At 42.7% G+C, this 14,522-nt stretch overlaps 1 protein-coding gene across 1 annotated transcript in view; it reads right to left on the reverse strand.

Moving 5' to 3' along the window:
* The window catches only part of LOC145411309 (uncharacterized), a 141,429-nt gene that overhangs the window by 68,462 nt on the left and 58,445 nt on the right, over positions 1–14,522 (reverse strand). The window contains exon 3 of the mRNA XM_080281331.1: positions 9,527–9,731. Within this exon, the coding sequence (XP_080137457.1) occupies positions 9,527–9,731 (205 nt within the window). The remainder of the gene's footprint in view (positions 1–9,526; positions 9,732–14,522) is intronic.

The raw sequence follows: 14,522 nt of genomic DNA on the forward strand, positions 1-14,522 counted from the left end.
CCTCATCCTCAGTCTACCTCTCCCTCTCCCTCCTCCCACCTCACCCACATACACCCTCTTAGTCAGTCTTTCATTCTCCATTCTCTCCACATGTCCAAACCACCTCAGTGTATTTCTCCTAATCTTCTCAACCACATCCACATCCACCCCACAGCGTTCCTTCACTTCTTCATTCGTCAACCTGTCCCTCCACGTCACTCCACATGCTCCTCTCAAGTAACTCATTTCCACTGCTTTCACTCTTGACTTGTTCCCCTCTTGCAAGGTCCATGCCTCACTTCCATACGTCAGGGTAGGGATCACAATACTATCATGCGGTGACTTCTTAACTTCCATACTCACCTCCCTATTTCTCATCACTGCTCTCAGTGTACCAACAACCTTCCTTCCCTGCTGTACCCTTTCACGCACTTCATCTCCCAAAGTTCCATCCTTACTCATCACACTACCCAAGTACTTGAATGCACTCACATTCTCCATATCCTCACCATCCAACCTCACTGCACAATCTGTGACTTCATTCCTCTCAAACACAATAACTTTACTTTTGTTTACATTAACTTTCAGATTCCTCCTCCTACACACTGTCCCAAATTCATTCACCAAACCTTGCAACTCCCATTCATCTTCACTCAACAGCACTGTATCATCAGCCAACAGCAACACCGGAATCTTCCAAATCTCACCCTCATTCATTAGAGCCACCCCCACATCCATTGCCCTACCCTGCACCTCCTTTACAACCCCATCCATGTATATATTAAACAGCCATGGAGACATCACACAACCCTGTTTCAGTCCCACATTGAGATCAAAGAACTAACTCAGCTCACCATCCATTCGCACCGTAGCCCTAGCTCCCTCGTACATACTCTTCACAGCACTCAACAATTTCCCCTCCACTCCATATATTCTTAATACCTTCCACATACCTTGCCTATCTATTCTGTCATAAGCTTTCTCCAAGTCCATGAAGGCAGCATACACTTTCCTTCCCTTCTCTAGATACTTCTCCACTAAACATCTTAGAACAAATATCTGATCTACACACCCTTTTCCCTTCCTAAATCCCCCTTGTTCTTCTCCAACTAGCTCCTCTGTCATATGCCTAACCCTATCAATGAGTATTCTACCATATATTTTACCAGTCACACTAAGTAGGCAAATACCCCTATGGTTACCACATACTTCTCTCTCTCCTTTTCCTTTGTATAAAGGAACAATTATACCTGATTTTCAGTCCTCTGGAACCCTTCCCTCTTCCCAAGCCAATCTACACAACTTCCATATCCACTCCACAACAATCTCACCCCCATACCTAAGCATTTCACCACACACTCCATCAATTCGTGGGGCCTTTCCCAACTTAATATTCTTCATCGCTTCCACTACCTCCGCCCTACTGATCTCTTCCTCCCTCCTCTCATCTCTTCTTCTCCCAGCCATTCCCCAACCACTTATACTTGCACTGTTCTCACTCTCCGCATTCAACAAATCCTCAAAGTGCTCCTTCCATCTCTTCAGTTTCTCTCTCTTCTCCACCAACAATCTATTATTCCTATCTTTCACTCCCCTACTATTTCCCCTTTCACACTGCCTTACTTTCTTTACCTCCTTCCAAAACAATTTCTTACTCTCCCTCCATTTCACACTCAGATTCCTCCCAAACTCTTCATCCACTTTCTTCTTACTCTCCTTCACCAGTCTCTTAACCTCCCTTCTCCTGCTCACATATACCTCTCTCTTCTCTCTCTCATCTTCTCCCTTAACTCTACTCGCTAACCATTCACTATATGCCTTCTTCTTTTGTTCCACAGCTCGTTTCACCTCATCATTCCACCATGCTGTCCCTTGCACACCCTTGCATCTCCTCCTCACTCCACAAACTGCCTCACACGCTGCGCCTATCTCCTCCGTGAATATCTTACATACGTTTTCCACCCCTTCCATCTGCTCTAGCTCATACCTTCCCAGTCTTTCTTCCACTATGCTCTTATACTCTGTCATTTTCTCACTATCTTGCAATTTCTCCACTCTTCTCACAGGAGTTGCTTCCTCCTGTCTTCCCCTTCATCTCCTCGGCCACTTTCTTTGCAGCTCTACCTTGGCCATCACTAAGTGATGGTCTGAGACTCCTTTCCCCCACCCTCTCCACACTCTTGCATCCAACACTTGTCTTCTCATTCGCTCATCCACACACACGTAGTCTATCATTGCCTTTCGTTCAACAAGTTCACCATCCATCCTCCTCATTACTCTCCATGTATACCGGTGGATCATCTTATGCCGAAAGTAGGTGTTGGCTATTGCCAATCCCTTAAAAGCACAGATGTCCACCAAAGCACTTCCATTCCCATCTACATCAGCTGGCACACCCCACTGACCAACCACTCCATCCACTCATACATTCCCAACTTTGCCATTCATGTCTCCAATCAACAGCACTCTCTCGCTCCTCTCAAACTTTTTCATACACGCTTCTACACTCGCCCAAAACTCATCTTTCACTCTTGCCACTCGATCCTCTGTAGAGGCATACACACATACAATCACCCACGCTTGTATACCTACTTTCATCCTCACCCATACAATCCTTGCACCCACTGTTCCATACTCTCTTATATTCTCCTTCCACTTCTTGCTTATCATCAGACATACTCCCTCTCTTGCCCTCTCATTCTCACTGACTCCCGCACATATACCTGAACCATATTCCCATTCTCTCACCCTTTCACCTTCCCATTTAGTTTCAGTCAATCCACATATATCCACTTTTGCATCCTCAAGCACCTGAACAATCTCTTTCTCTTTCACTTCATCATTCACTCCTCTCACATTCCACGTTCCCACCCTAAGAATGTCCTTCGTCCGTTCCTTAGTCGTCAACGTATGGTCCGTCCAGGTCCGAGGTGCTTTGTTCGCTTTTTTAGTTAGTTCTTTTTACGGGGTGGGGCACTAACCCACCACCAACCCTTTTAGTCGCCTCGTACGACAAGCAGGGATACTGGGGGAGTATTCTTGAACCCCCCTACCCCCAGGGGATGCTGAAATTAAATATTGCGAGGATTCGAACCAGCGCTTGCAACTGCGTGAGTACAGCAGCTTACCAACTGAGCCACTTAGGCTCTCAATATAGTCAGTTCTTATTTCAACTGAACCCCTGTCCTGTAACCACTTTAGCCACTTCTTCCTCTTTTCCTCCACTGCTCTCTTAACTTCCTTATCCCACCATGCCGTATCTTTCTTCTTTGTTGTTACTCATGCCACGCCACACACCCTTTATCATTCCTAACTAGGCAACACCTATATATATAAATATATATAATATATATAGGTGATGGTGACCATCATCCACTCACTTGATGTAGTGTTGCCTATCTTTTCCTTCACCTTTATTATTCTTCTTTTGTGTGTGCCCTCCTCTCTTCCTATTTTTCCCATCTTTCCGATCACTTTTTACAACTTCTTTCTTTGGGCGACAAACATAATGGTTTCCTGTAAGCCAAGAAACCATTTCTAAGGCTGAGTTGTAAACACATAACCAACTTATACTTGTTCCCTACATGTCAGCTAGTGGATTATATATACAGTAAAACCTCTTTAAGATGGAATAACAGGGGCTGAGGCCATTCCACGTTCAATGAAATTCCGACTTATGGAGAGTGAGGTCTCCAGAAAAAAAAAAAAAAAATAGTTTTCCATGTTTGCAGAGGGTGTAACCCATGCATAAGGGGGATACAGAGGTGTTAGGGGGGCACATGATCGCTTCTGTGCAACATTTTGGAGCCTTGGATGCCATGCGAGTAACGAATAAAAGAGCGAAACACGGAATCACTACAGGAGCGGGCGCAAGAGGATACCTATACGAGTGGTGGCAGATGCTAGACTGATGATGGGCCCCCACAAGCTACAACATGATAACCCTACTGCATCATGCTGAGATTAAGTTTCCATTAAAAACACTTTACGACTCAGGATTATTTTTTCCCAGGATTATGACGATTTTTTTTTTTTTTAACAAATTATTTTCATCAATGAACATCATATGCCATGCCGTAATCCCGACTAAAAGGATCCTGATTTATGTAAGTCTTACTATACTGTATACAGTATACATGTACAGTAATCCCCGTACTATCAGGATGGCCACTTTCTGGACACCTCACTTACTGGACATTGTGGGCCTGGACCTTCAGAACCCAAAAATGGCCAAAAAAAGAAAAAATCCCCCCAAAATCAAATTTTTCCCCACCCGTAATTTAAAATTGCCACGCGGAACCGAACAGCTGTTTACACCATGGCCCCTTCAACCCTTCCTTCCTCCCCCCCTCCCCCCTCCCCTGTCAGGGTTGCCAATTGGTATTTTTCATTATCAAATGTGGGCCAATTTGGTAATGAAAAAATTCGTTTGGTAATGAATCAGAATAATGCATTACCAAACGAATTTTTCATATGTATGAGGATACACAGGATGGAGATGATGGATTGTTTGCTCTCTCTGATTAATCTGCTAGCCTACATAGCGTGAAAATAATAAACATGCAGTACTCCCGAGGTGGATGGAAAGCTGATGACAGGGAGTGCTGGAGCTCCCGTTTCATCAGCCCTCAGGACTAGTTCCTGACCATCCCCCTTTGCTGAACTTTTTCAGTGTCTCAGTTACACAGAGAGTAGGCCAGCATGCTCTCCAGTACAAATTTCTCTATCTATCTTCACCAAACTACATGCACAGTACACACTACACTTCCTATTCAAAATTTACCAAAATAGCGTCAATTCACCTAGCCTCGGAGTCCCCAGGGGGGGGGACCATAAATGCCCCCGCCATCTGCCCCTCTCCCGGTGACGACCCGAGGTGCCTGGAACCACTGTCTGACTCTCTTCTTCTTCATTTCTGCAACATTCGCGGCCTTTCATCTAACTTTCGCTCTGTTGAGCACCACCTCTCCTCCTCTAAACCTCACCTTCTTTTTCTAACGGAGACTCAGCTGTCTGAGGCAACTGACAGCAAACCCTTTTCTGTATCCTCCTACTTTCTCTATACTCATTTCAAAGCCAAAGGTGGCTGTTGTGTATACATACGCAACGACTTATCTTGCTCTCGTGTTCCTGAACTTGATTCTTCTGAATTCTCCACTCTCTGGCTTCGGCTTTCCTGTCATTCTCTGACTAAATATATCTGTGCTGTTTACTTATCCCCTAATTCTACTATCAAAAATTCTTCGACTATCTTACTTCTACGATGGAACACATTCTGTCCATTTCTCCTTTCTCTGAAATCTCCATTCTTGGAGATTTCAATGTTCACCACCACCTTTGGCTCTCCTCTCCTTTCACGGATCCACCTGGTGAACAAGCCTACATCTTTTCTATCCTTAATGACCTAGAGCAGCTTGTACAGCACCCTACCCGTATCCCTGACCGCCTTGGAGAGAGCTCCAACATACTTGACCTCTTCCTCACAACTAATCCTTCTGCTTACTCTGTTAATCTTTTCTCTCCGTTGGGCTCCTCCGATCACAACCTTATTACCTTAACCTGTCCTATCGCTCCAGTACGGCCTGCGGACCCTCCAGGGAAACGTCGTCTCTGGTATTTTGGAGCTGCGGACTGGGAGGCCCTCAGGCAGTACTTCTTTGATTTTCCCTGGAATGATTATTGCTTCCATGGCCGTGAGCCATCTGAGTGTGCCTTGCGCATTACGGAGGTTATTCTCTCGGGCATGGAAGCATACATTCCTTTCTCATATCCTTTGACTAACGCAAGAAAGCCTTGGTTTAATCACGTTTGTTCTAATGCTGTCCGCAACAAGGAGAAGGCCTACAAAAGGTACCGGAGCCAACCCACCCCTGAATCACATAATCTTTACGTTTCTGCCCGGAATCGTGCTAAGTCTGTTCTTCGCTCTACTAAAAATAATTTCATCCATACTAAATGCTCTCAACTCTCCAACTCGAATTCTTCCCGCTCCTTCTGGCACCTTGCCAAAAATCTTTCTAACAACTTTACCTCATCATCCTTCCCTCCTCTTTTCTACTCTGATGGTTCTGTAGCTATTTCTTCTACTGATAAAGCAGATCTCTTCGCACAGACTTTCTCCTCCAATTCCACCTTAGACGATTCCGGTGCTGTTCCTCCATCACTTCCCCCTCTGACTTCCTCATGGCTGACATTAAAATTTCTTCAGTTGATGTATTTTCTGCCATTACTGGCCTCAGTACTAACAAGGCATATGGGCCTGATGGGGTCCCTCCTGTTGTTCTCAAAAACTGTGCTTCTGTGCTTACACCCTGCCTAGGCAAACTATTTCGCCTTTGTCTGTCAACTTGTACCTTTCCTTCTTGCTGGAAGTTTGCTCTCATTCAGCCAGTCCCAAAGAAGGGTGACCACTCCCAACCCTCCAACTATCGTCCAATTGCTTTAACGTCCTGTATTTCAAAAGTTTTCGAGTCAATTCTTAATAAAAAAATTTTAAGGCATCTTTCCTATCACAACCTTCTTTCCGATCGTCAGTATGGGTTCCGTCAGGGACGCCTCCACTGGCGATCTTCTCACCTACCTTTCAGACTCCTGGTCATCCTCCTTTCGGGACTTTGGCGAAAGCTTTGCCATTGCACTTGACATCTCAAAGGCTTTCGATCGAGTCTGGCATAAATCTTTAATTTCCAAACTGCCCTCCTACGGTTTCTATCCTTCTATCTGTACCTTCATCGCTAGCTTCCTTTCTGGTCGTTTTATAGCTGCTGTCGTAGACGGCCATCGTTCTTCTCCTAGATCTGTCAACAGTGGTGTTCCTCAGGGCTCTGTCCTATCACCAACTCTCTTCCTTTTATTCATCAATGATCTTTTAAGCTGTACATCTAACCCTATCCACTCATACGCTGATGACTCCACCTTCACCTTTCCATTCGGTTCCCACAACGCCCATCTCAACAGTTACTTCAAGAAACAAGGGATGAGGCTATGGCACACCTAATGTCTGACTTGGCTCATATCTCTGACTGGGGTAAAAATAATATGGTTGTCTTTAATGCTTCTAAGACTCAGTTCTTACACCTATCAACCCGACAAAATCTTCCACAGGTATACCCACTAATGTTTAATAATATTCAGCTTAATCCTGCATCATCCTTGAACATGCTTGGGGTTTCATTTACTCGGGACTTATCTTGGAAAGATCATATTACATCTCTTGTAAAATCTGCTTCCAAGAGATTGGGTGTGCTAAGCCGACTCCGCTCTTTCTTTACCCCTGCACAATTGTTGACTCTATACAGGGGTTTTATCCGCCCTGTGTGGAGTACAACTCTCATGTGTGGGGAGGCTCCCCACATACAGCTCTTCTCAATAGGGTGGAGTCAAAGGCTTTTCGTCTCATTAACTCTCCTCCTCTTACTGACTCCCTTCAACCTCTGTCTCTTCGCCGCACTGTTGCATCTTTATCTCTTTTCTATCGCTACTTTAATGGTCACTGCTCCTCTGAACTGTCTGCTTGCATTCCTCCACCTACGACGGAGCGCGTAGCACCCGTCTGGCAGCAAACTCTCATCCCTTTTCTGTCCAACTCTAATGCAAGAGTTAACCGTTACTCCCAGTCTTTCATTCATGCAACAGGTCAGCTCTGGAACTGTCTCCCTCTGTCTGTATTTCCTGCTGCCTATGATCTCCAGTCTTTCAAACGCAGTGTGTCCAGGCATCTCAAAATGATCGGATCTTGAATTTGGCTCTCTATTGTATTTTGTTTTTCTCTTGGAGGGAACTGTTACTGCGGGCTCATGGCCTTTGGTTCCTTCTTCCTCGCATAAAAAAAAAAAAAAAAAAAAAAAAAAAAAATGTATTTCCACTTGTATATATATAATTAGTGAAGAATAAATGCTAGCTTTACGAATTTGGTAACGAAAAGTTAAATTTGGTAATGAAAACAAAGGTGTTTGGTAATGTGGCAGAGTTGCAATCTGACAACCCTGTTTCCCCCTCACCGAGTCACCAACAGTTACCGCCTAACTTCAATCGCGAGTAGATGCTCATTGCAATGGATGCCACACGTGCTAGTTTTTTGTGAATAAACAGCGAATAAACTGCAATACCTCACCACTAGACCACATGGGAATTTACAGTGTTGTGCAGTGTTAAGAAATTAGAATTTCGAGTGCAAAGGATTAACTGTGGAGTGCAAACTGGTGGCTGAAACTGGCATGGTGCAATTACTGTAACAGAATGTGCAGTGTTAAACAATTATAACTCACAGTGCAAAGAATTACTGTATGTGCAGCACAACACTGGATTACTGTATGTGCTTCAAGAGCATTTTCACCACTGCCAAAGCCTTAGAGAAGGCAGCCACAGATGTGCTGTAAGTACCCTGGCTGAGGTACAGTCACTTCTAATTCCTCATTCTTTGGTTCCTTTTCATTTATTTCATGCTTTATGTCCATAATTGGTGTGAACAGGGTCTTAAGTAAGTTTAAATAGTTGCTATGCATGTCCAGTAGGGAGTTATTTAGGTGGCCTTCAAAGTTAGGCTGGGTTAGGGTCCTTAAATACAACCCAGGAGGCTGGGGCACACTATCCAGATGGGACCACTTTCCAGACATGCCTTTGAAGAGTGAATGAACATCAGAAAAACTATGAGAGATGGTAAGAGTACTAAGCATGACTGAATGATGATGAAAAGGTTTCAACAGTGTTGGAAGAAGTGGATTTGTCAGGACAATGAACTAGACTCAGTCGTTCCATAAAGAACTTAAATGACAACATGTGTTTGATTACACTGCAGGACAGTGAGTCAGAGGTGAATTGTTGAATTATTATATCTGACCATTAGCAGAGCAAAACAGTTCATCAGGCAATGCTCTGGAACAAAGGGTGCCAGAAAATTGTTGTACTGTACCTGTACTTGATTCTATAAAATTATATCATACAGTAAAGCCTCAAGTTTAGCAACATTTTTGTTCACGGTTTCTTGGTTGGCAGTGGCCTGCAAATATTCCTAAGCACCAGGTTTTGCGCAAAAATACCTCAGTTAGTGGCAAAAAAACGTAAACAAAACAAGTACACGGAAAGCGATCGCCACTTGTTCGCTGCCATTACCTAAGAAGAGATGCAGCACAGGATGGATGTGTTGCGTGGAGAGGAGGAGACAGCAGAAGCAGAGGAGGGTGTAGGTGCGAGAGGTGGCAAGGCACAGTAGCCTCACCACCTGCCTCAGAAATTACAACCCCATCCCTTCCATTAAACACCTCACTCCAGCATTTCAAGTGAATTTCCTTGCCTATTATGTACTTTGTATTAATACCAGTTTCTATTCACATGTGATCAGTAAATTCTACATAGCATAAGTGGGTTTTAGGGGGAGTTGGCAGGGGAACTGGAACCAATTAGCCTACTTCCCATAGGATCAATGCCTCAACTTCTGCAGTTTCATGGTTCACAGCACTTTTCACAAAACCAATTAGGCGCAAAACTTGGGACTTTCCTGTATACATAATCTCTCCACAGACATGCACACAGTCTAAATATTACTCACCACTTGAACAATTTCTGACTTCCTAGCATTCTCTTCACGTCGTATTTTGTTGAGCTTCTGCCTCTCTTTTAGTTCATTACACTTCCTTTGCCTTGCTGCCTCCAAAGAAGAACTCTTGGCCAACACTTCTTCACGTTCCTTCTTCTTCTGCATCTTCTTAGCCCATGACTTTGAGCCGGTGGCATCTTTGAAAATTGTTCTAAATCTGGAAATATTGCAAATTACAAACTGGAGTACAGATACTCTACATAATGTCAGTGCAATAATAATGGGATAATATAGAATACAGAAAAGGTGCATCAATCTGGATCCCCTTTCTTTTTCTTTTTCCTGCACAATCTTATTTCTTTTCTGTTAGTTTCATTCCCTTCAGTCATTTTCCTTTTTCCCCTTGGACAACGTTACTAGCCTAGAATAGTGGGCAGTACTTTCAAGAAGATGGAATTGCTATGGAGAATCAAGTGTCAATACAACTTCAAGCTCCGGTAAGTAATATCAATGAGCTATCACATTTTCAGCATGGAAAAGCTACTCCAGGTTCATGTGGTGTATTTGCATTTTATCACCAATCTTCGCCCAGGACCCCAGGACTCAGCTCAAGGTTTATTCATGGGGTTTGTCTGCATTTTATGACTAATCTTTGCCTAGGTTCCCCAGGACTTAGTTCAAGGTTTATCTCAATTTTCAACTTTTTTAGTCCAAGAAAATGATTTTGAGCATTTGTTAATTCTGTAGTGATGGTGTTTTTGATAAAGAAAGGCTCAACAATTGCCTTGGCCACAAACTCCAAAAATTTGCTAACTCTAACCTGATAACTGAGTACATTAAAAGTCAGTCAACTAAACTATTTTCTTTTATGTGCTTCAAGTATCACTGTAGTCACAAGTAAAATATTATTAATGTATTTACTCACTACAGTGAGGAAAAGATGCTCCATTATGATAAGTAAAAAGAAATCACCAAAGTACATTAGGAAATAGTCTCATTTCCAGGACCAACCTTGTTCTCATTTCAGTCCACCAATGATCACACTCTCATTATTTGAATGAAACGAAAAATCATATCCATATATCTTCAGTATATATGAAACTAATATAAAGCAATTTGACCGCATGCTGTTAGTGGACCTCAGGTGAAGACCATATGCAATGACGCATTCATCCCATGATTGAGGGGACTTTTCAGAGTGTCGTCTGCTACCCAGCTGATGAGGCTGGTAAGGAAAAATTAGCATACTGTCTCATTTCCAGGATGAATAGTTTTCTTTGCTCAATCACAAATTAATCACTCTGACTCGTCCTCTTGCCTTACTACTTCATTATGTGAAAAATTTACATTCATATACAGTATATATATACAAAAGTAATATAAAGCCATTTGAACACAAAATATTAGTACAGATCAATATAAGATCATCTGCACTGACCTCACATACCACAAGTTAGGCTTATTCGGTGTCCGCAATTTTGGCAGGCAGTTTCATCTTCCCATGTTTCGGGTTTTGAAAATTATACTTTTTTTCATGATTAACATTTGGTACATTCACTTCAGAATTTGCTAGATGCAGCATTACTGTTTGAAATCTACGTCATTGGCGTTTCAAAATAAATACGCAGCAAGACTTGTGATATTATGAGGTGAATGATATCACACCAATTGTTGTTTTATGTATTTTAGTAACTTCTGTAATATTTTTCTTAGTAAATCATGTTTGGAAAACTGGTATAATAACTAATGATTACATGTTTGCAGAATTTATGTACTGTTCACTAATAATTATTATGGAAGAGATTTTAGAAAACATACGACTGGGTGAGCAAGGAAGAGATGACCAACTTCAATTGAATTATCAGCTGAGCAATGGCAGCTTTTTGGAGTTTGTGGCCATGGCAATTATTATTGTTACCTAATTTCCTGTCAGTGTGTTTCTTAATTCCTTTCCACCAAAGCTTCTCTCTTTCTCTCTCTCTCTCTGTAATGACATTTATCAATCTGCATTCTTTTCTCCTGGAAATGGTGAAAATCTTTAACAGATGTTATAACTCAAGACTATACAAGGGTAATATTTTATCTTCTTCCTCATTATACCATTCATCTAATCATGGGATGTGGTAGGCTCCAGACAACAAGGAAAAGGAAAATACAAGTGGGAGAGCTGTCAACAGCATGTCCAATCAACAGGACCAGAACATCATTCAGTGTTCTGTAATTCTTGCCTTCTCTCACAAGCCTAACCATCTGCATGTCCATATTTTTTTCTTTATAACTGGTGTTCATGTTCATCAGCCACATGATAAATTCACTTATTACAGTGCTAAAAAATGGAGTGCAGAACCCTTGGAATTGCTAATCTCTAAATAATTAATCCAGACAACCCAACTGTCTGTCAATTCCTTAAATGATGATCACTTTCACTTACCTCTCTTCATCACAAACCTATTTACCATATCCATTCACCTTCTTGCCTCCTCAGCTCCCTCCCTATCTATGGAAAGGAAGATGGTGGACTGCTAAAGGGCAACTTCATCCTACAATCCACCTGGTTAACTTTCAGATATGCATGGCATCACAACAACCATCCAGATGTAACTCTCCTTGATTTCCCACACTATTCCATTTCCTCCCTTCTATCCTTACAGGATTAAGGCATCTGGCTACATATAAAAAGATAGATATTCTTCTTTCCTTCTCATCTCATGCCTGTTCCTCCTTTCTCTCCTTTCCCCCTTTCTTTTCCTCTACCTGTCCCCCTCTCCCTCTCTCATTTTTATGTTAAATATACAGTAACTCCTTCGCTTATGTAGATCCCCTTGCACAGATTCTGCTTACGTGGTGCCATGAGCAGTGCCTTTTTTGTGTGTGTGTGTGTGTGAGGAAGAAGGAACCAAAGGCTGAGCTCATAGAACGTTCCTTCAAAAGAGAGAGAGAGAGAGAGAGAGAGAGAGAGAGAGAGAGCAATGGTAATTCAAACTATACTACTCCCTTGAGTATTGTGGGGAGATATAGGAGTGAGTTTAGTTCTATCTATCTATTGCCAGACGCCTCAATCCCGTACGGGGTGGCCACAAACAAATTGTCTCCACGTTACCCTGTCCCCCACCATTTCATTGCCCTCCCCCCAGCTCACATACCCCTCTCTCATATACTGTACCTCTCCACTCCATCCCACCATCTCATCCTTGGCCTCCCCCCCTCCACCTCATTCACATACTGTACATTCTCCATGTTGGTTTCTCACTCTCCATTCTCTCCACACGACCAAACCACCTCAGTGTATTTTCCCTAACCCTTTCTATCACTATCACATCCACACCACAACACTCCTACACTTCCTCATTTGTCAGTTTCCCTCAATGCAATTCCACATGCTCCTCTCAAATAACTCAGTTTCACTGCTCTCACTCTTTACCTGTGTCCTTCCAACAAGGTCCAAGCTTCACTTCCATTTGTAAGAGTTGGTATCAATACTATCAGCAACTTTTTTATTTCCATGCTCCCTTCCCTATTTTTCTTTTCACTCCTTTCAAAGACCCCAGCAACTTTTCTTCCTTAAGGTTGTACCCTTTCAAGCACTTCATCCTCCAAACTTCCATCCTTACTCATCACACTACCTAAGTACTTAAATGAACTCACATTTTCCATTTCCTATTCATTCACCCTCACTGTACATTCAATGACTTCATTTCCCTTGAACACCATAACTTTTCTCCTCCCTACATTCACCTTTAGATTCCGATTCTTACATCCTTCCAAACTCATTCACTAAGCCTTAGAGTTCCCTTTCATCTTCACTTAACAACACAGTATCATCTGCAAACAACAGTACAGGAAGTTTCCAGATGCTGCCCTCTCTCGTTTAGGCCGCTCCAATGTCCACTGCCTTACCTTGTAACTCTTTTACAACACCATCCACATACAGATTGAACAACCATGGAAACATGACATCCCTGTTTCAATCCAACATTCAAGACAGAAAAATTCACTCACTTCACTATCTTTTTTTTTTTTTTTTAATGCGAGGAAGAAGGAACCAAAGGCCAGGAGCCCGCAATTATTGATCCCTCCAAGAGAAAAACAAAGTACAAGAGAGACCCAAATTCAAGATCCGATCATTTCGAGATGCCTGGACACACTGCATTTGAAAGACTCGAGATCATAGGAAGCAGGGAATACAGACAGAGGGAGACAGTTCCAGAGTTGACCTGTTGCATAAATGAAGGACTGGGAGTAACGGTTAACGAGTGCATTAGAGAGTTGGACAGAAAAGGGATCACAGTTTGCTGCTAGATGGGTGCTACGCGCCCATCGTAGAGGTGGAGGAATGCATGCAGACAGTTCAGAGGAGCAGTGACCATTGAAGTAGCAATAGACGAGATATAAAGATGCAACAGTGCGATGAAGAGACAGAGGTTGAAGGACGTCAGTAAGAGGAGGAGAGTTAATGAGACGAGATGCCTTTGACTCCACCCTATTGAGAAGATCTGTATGTGGGGAGCCTCCCCACACATGAGAGCTGTACCCTAAACAGGGGCGGATAAAACCCCTGTATAGAGTCAACAATTGTGCAGGGGTAAAGAAGGAACGGAGTCGGTTTCGCACACCTAATCTCATGGAAGCAGATTTTATAAGAGATGTAATATGATCTTTCCAAGATAAGTCCCGAGTAAATGAAACCCCAAGCATGTTCAAGGATGATGCAGGATTACGTTGAGTATTATTAAACATTAGTGGGTATACCTCTGGAAGATTTTGTCAGGTTGATAGGTGTAAAAACTGAGTCTTAGATGCATTAAAAACAACAAGATTATTTTTACCCCAGTCAGAGATACGAGCCAAGTCAGACATTAGGTGTGCCATAGCCTCATCCCTTGTCTGTTGAAGTAACTGCTGAGATGGACATTGCAGGAACCGAATGGAAATGTGAAGGGTGGAGTCAACACCGTATGAGTGTACAGAGTTAAATGTAGAGCTTAGAAGGTAATTGATGAATAAAAGG

This window comes from Coenobita brevimanus, chromosome 89 (assembly GCF_032717465.1).
Source record: "Coenobita brevimanus isolate Jiangsu-jjx chromosome 89, ASM3271746v2, whole genome shotgun sequence".
Taxonomy (NCBI): domain Eukaryota; kingdom Metazoa; phylum Arthropoda; class Malacostraca; order Decapoda; family Coenobitidae; genus Coenobita; species Coenobita brevimanus.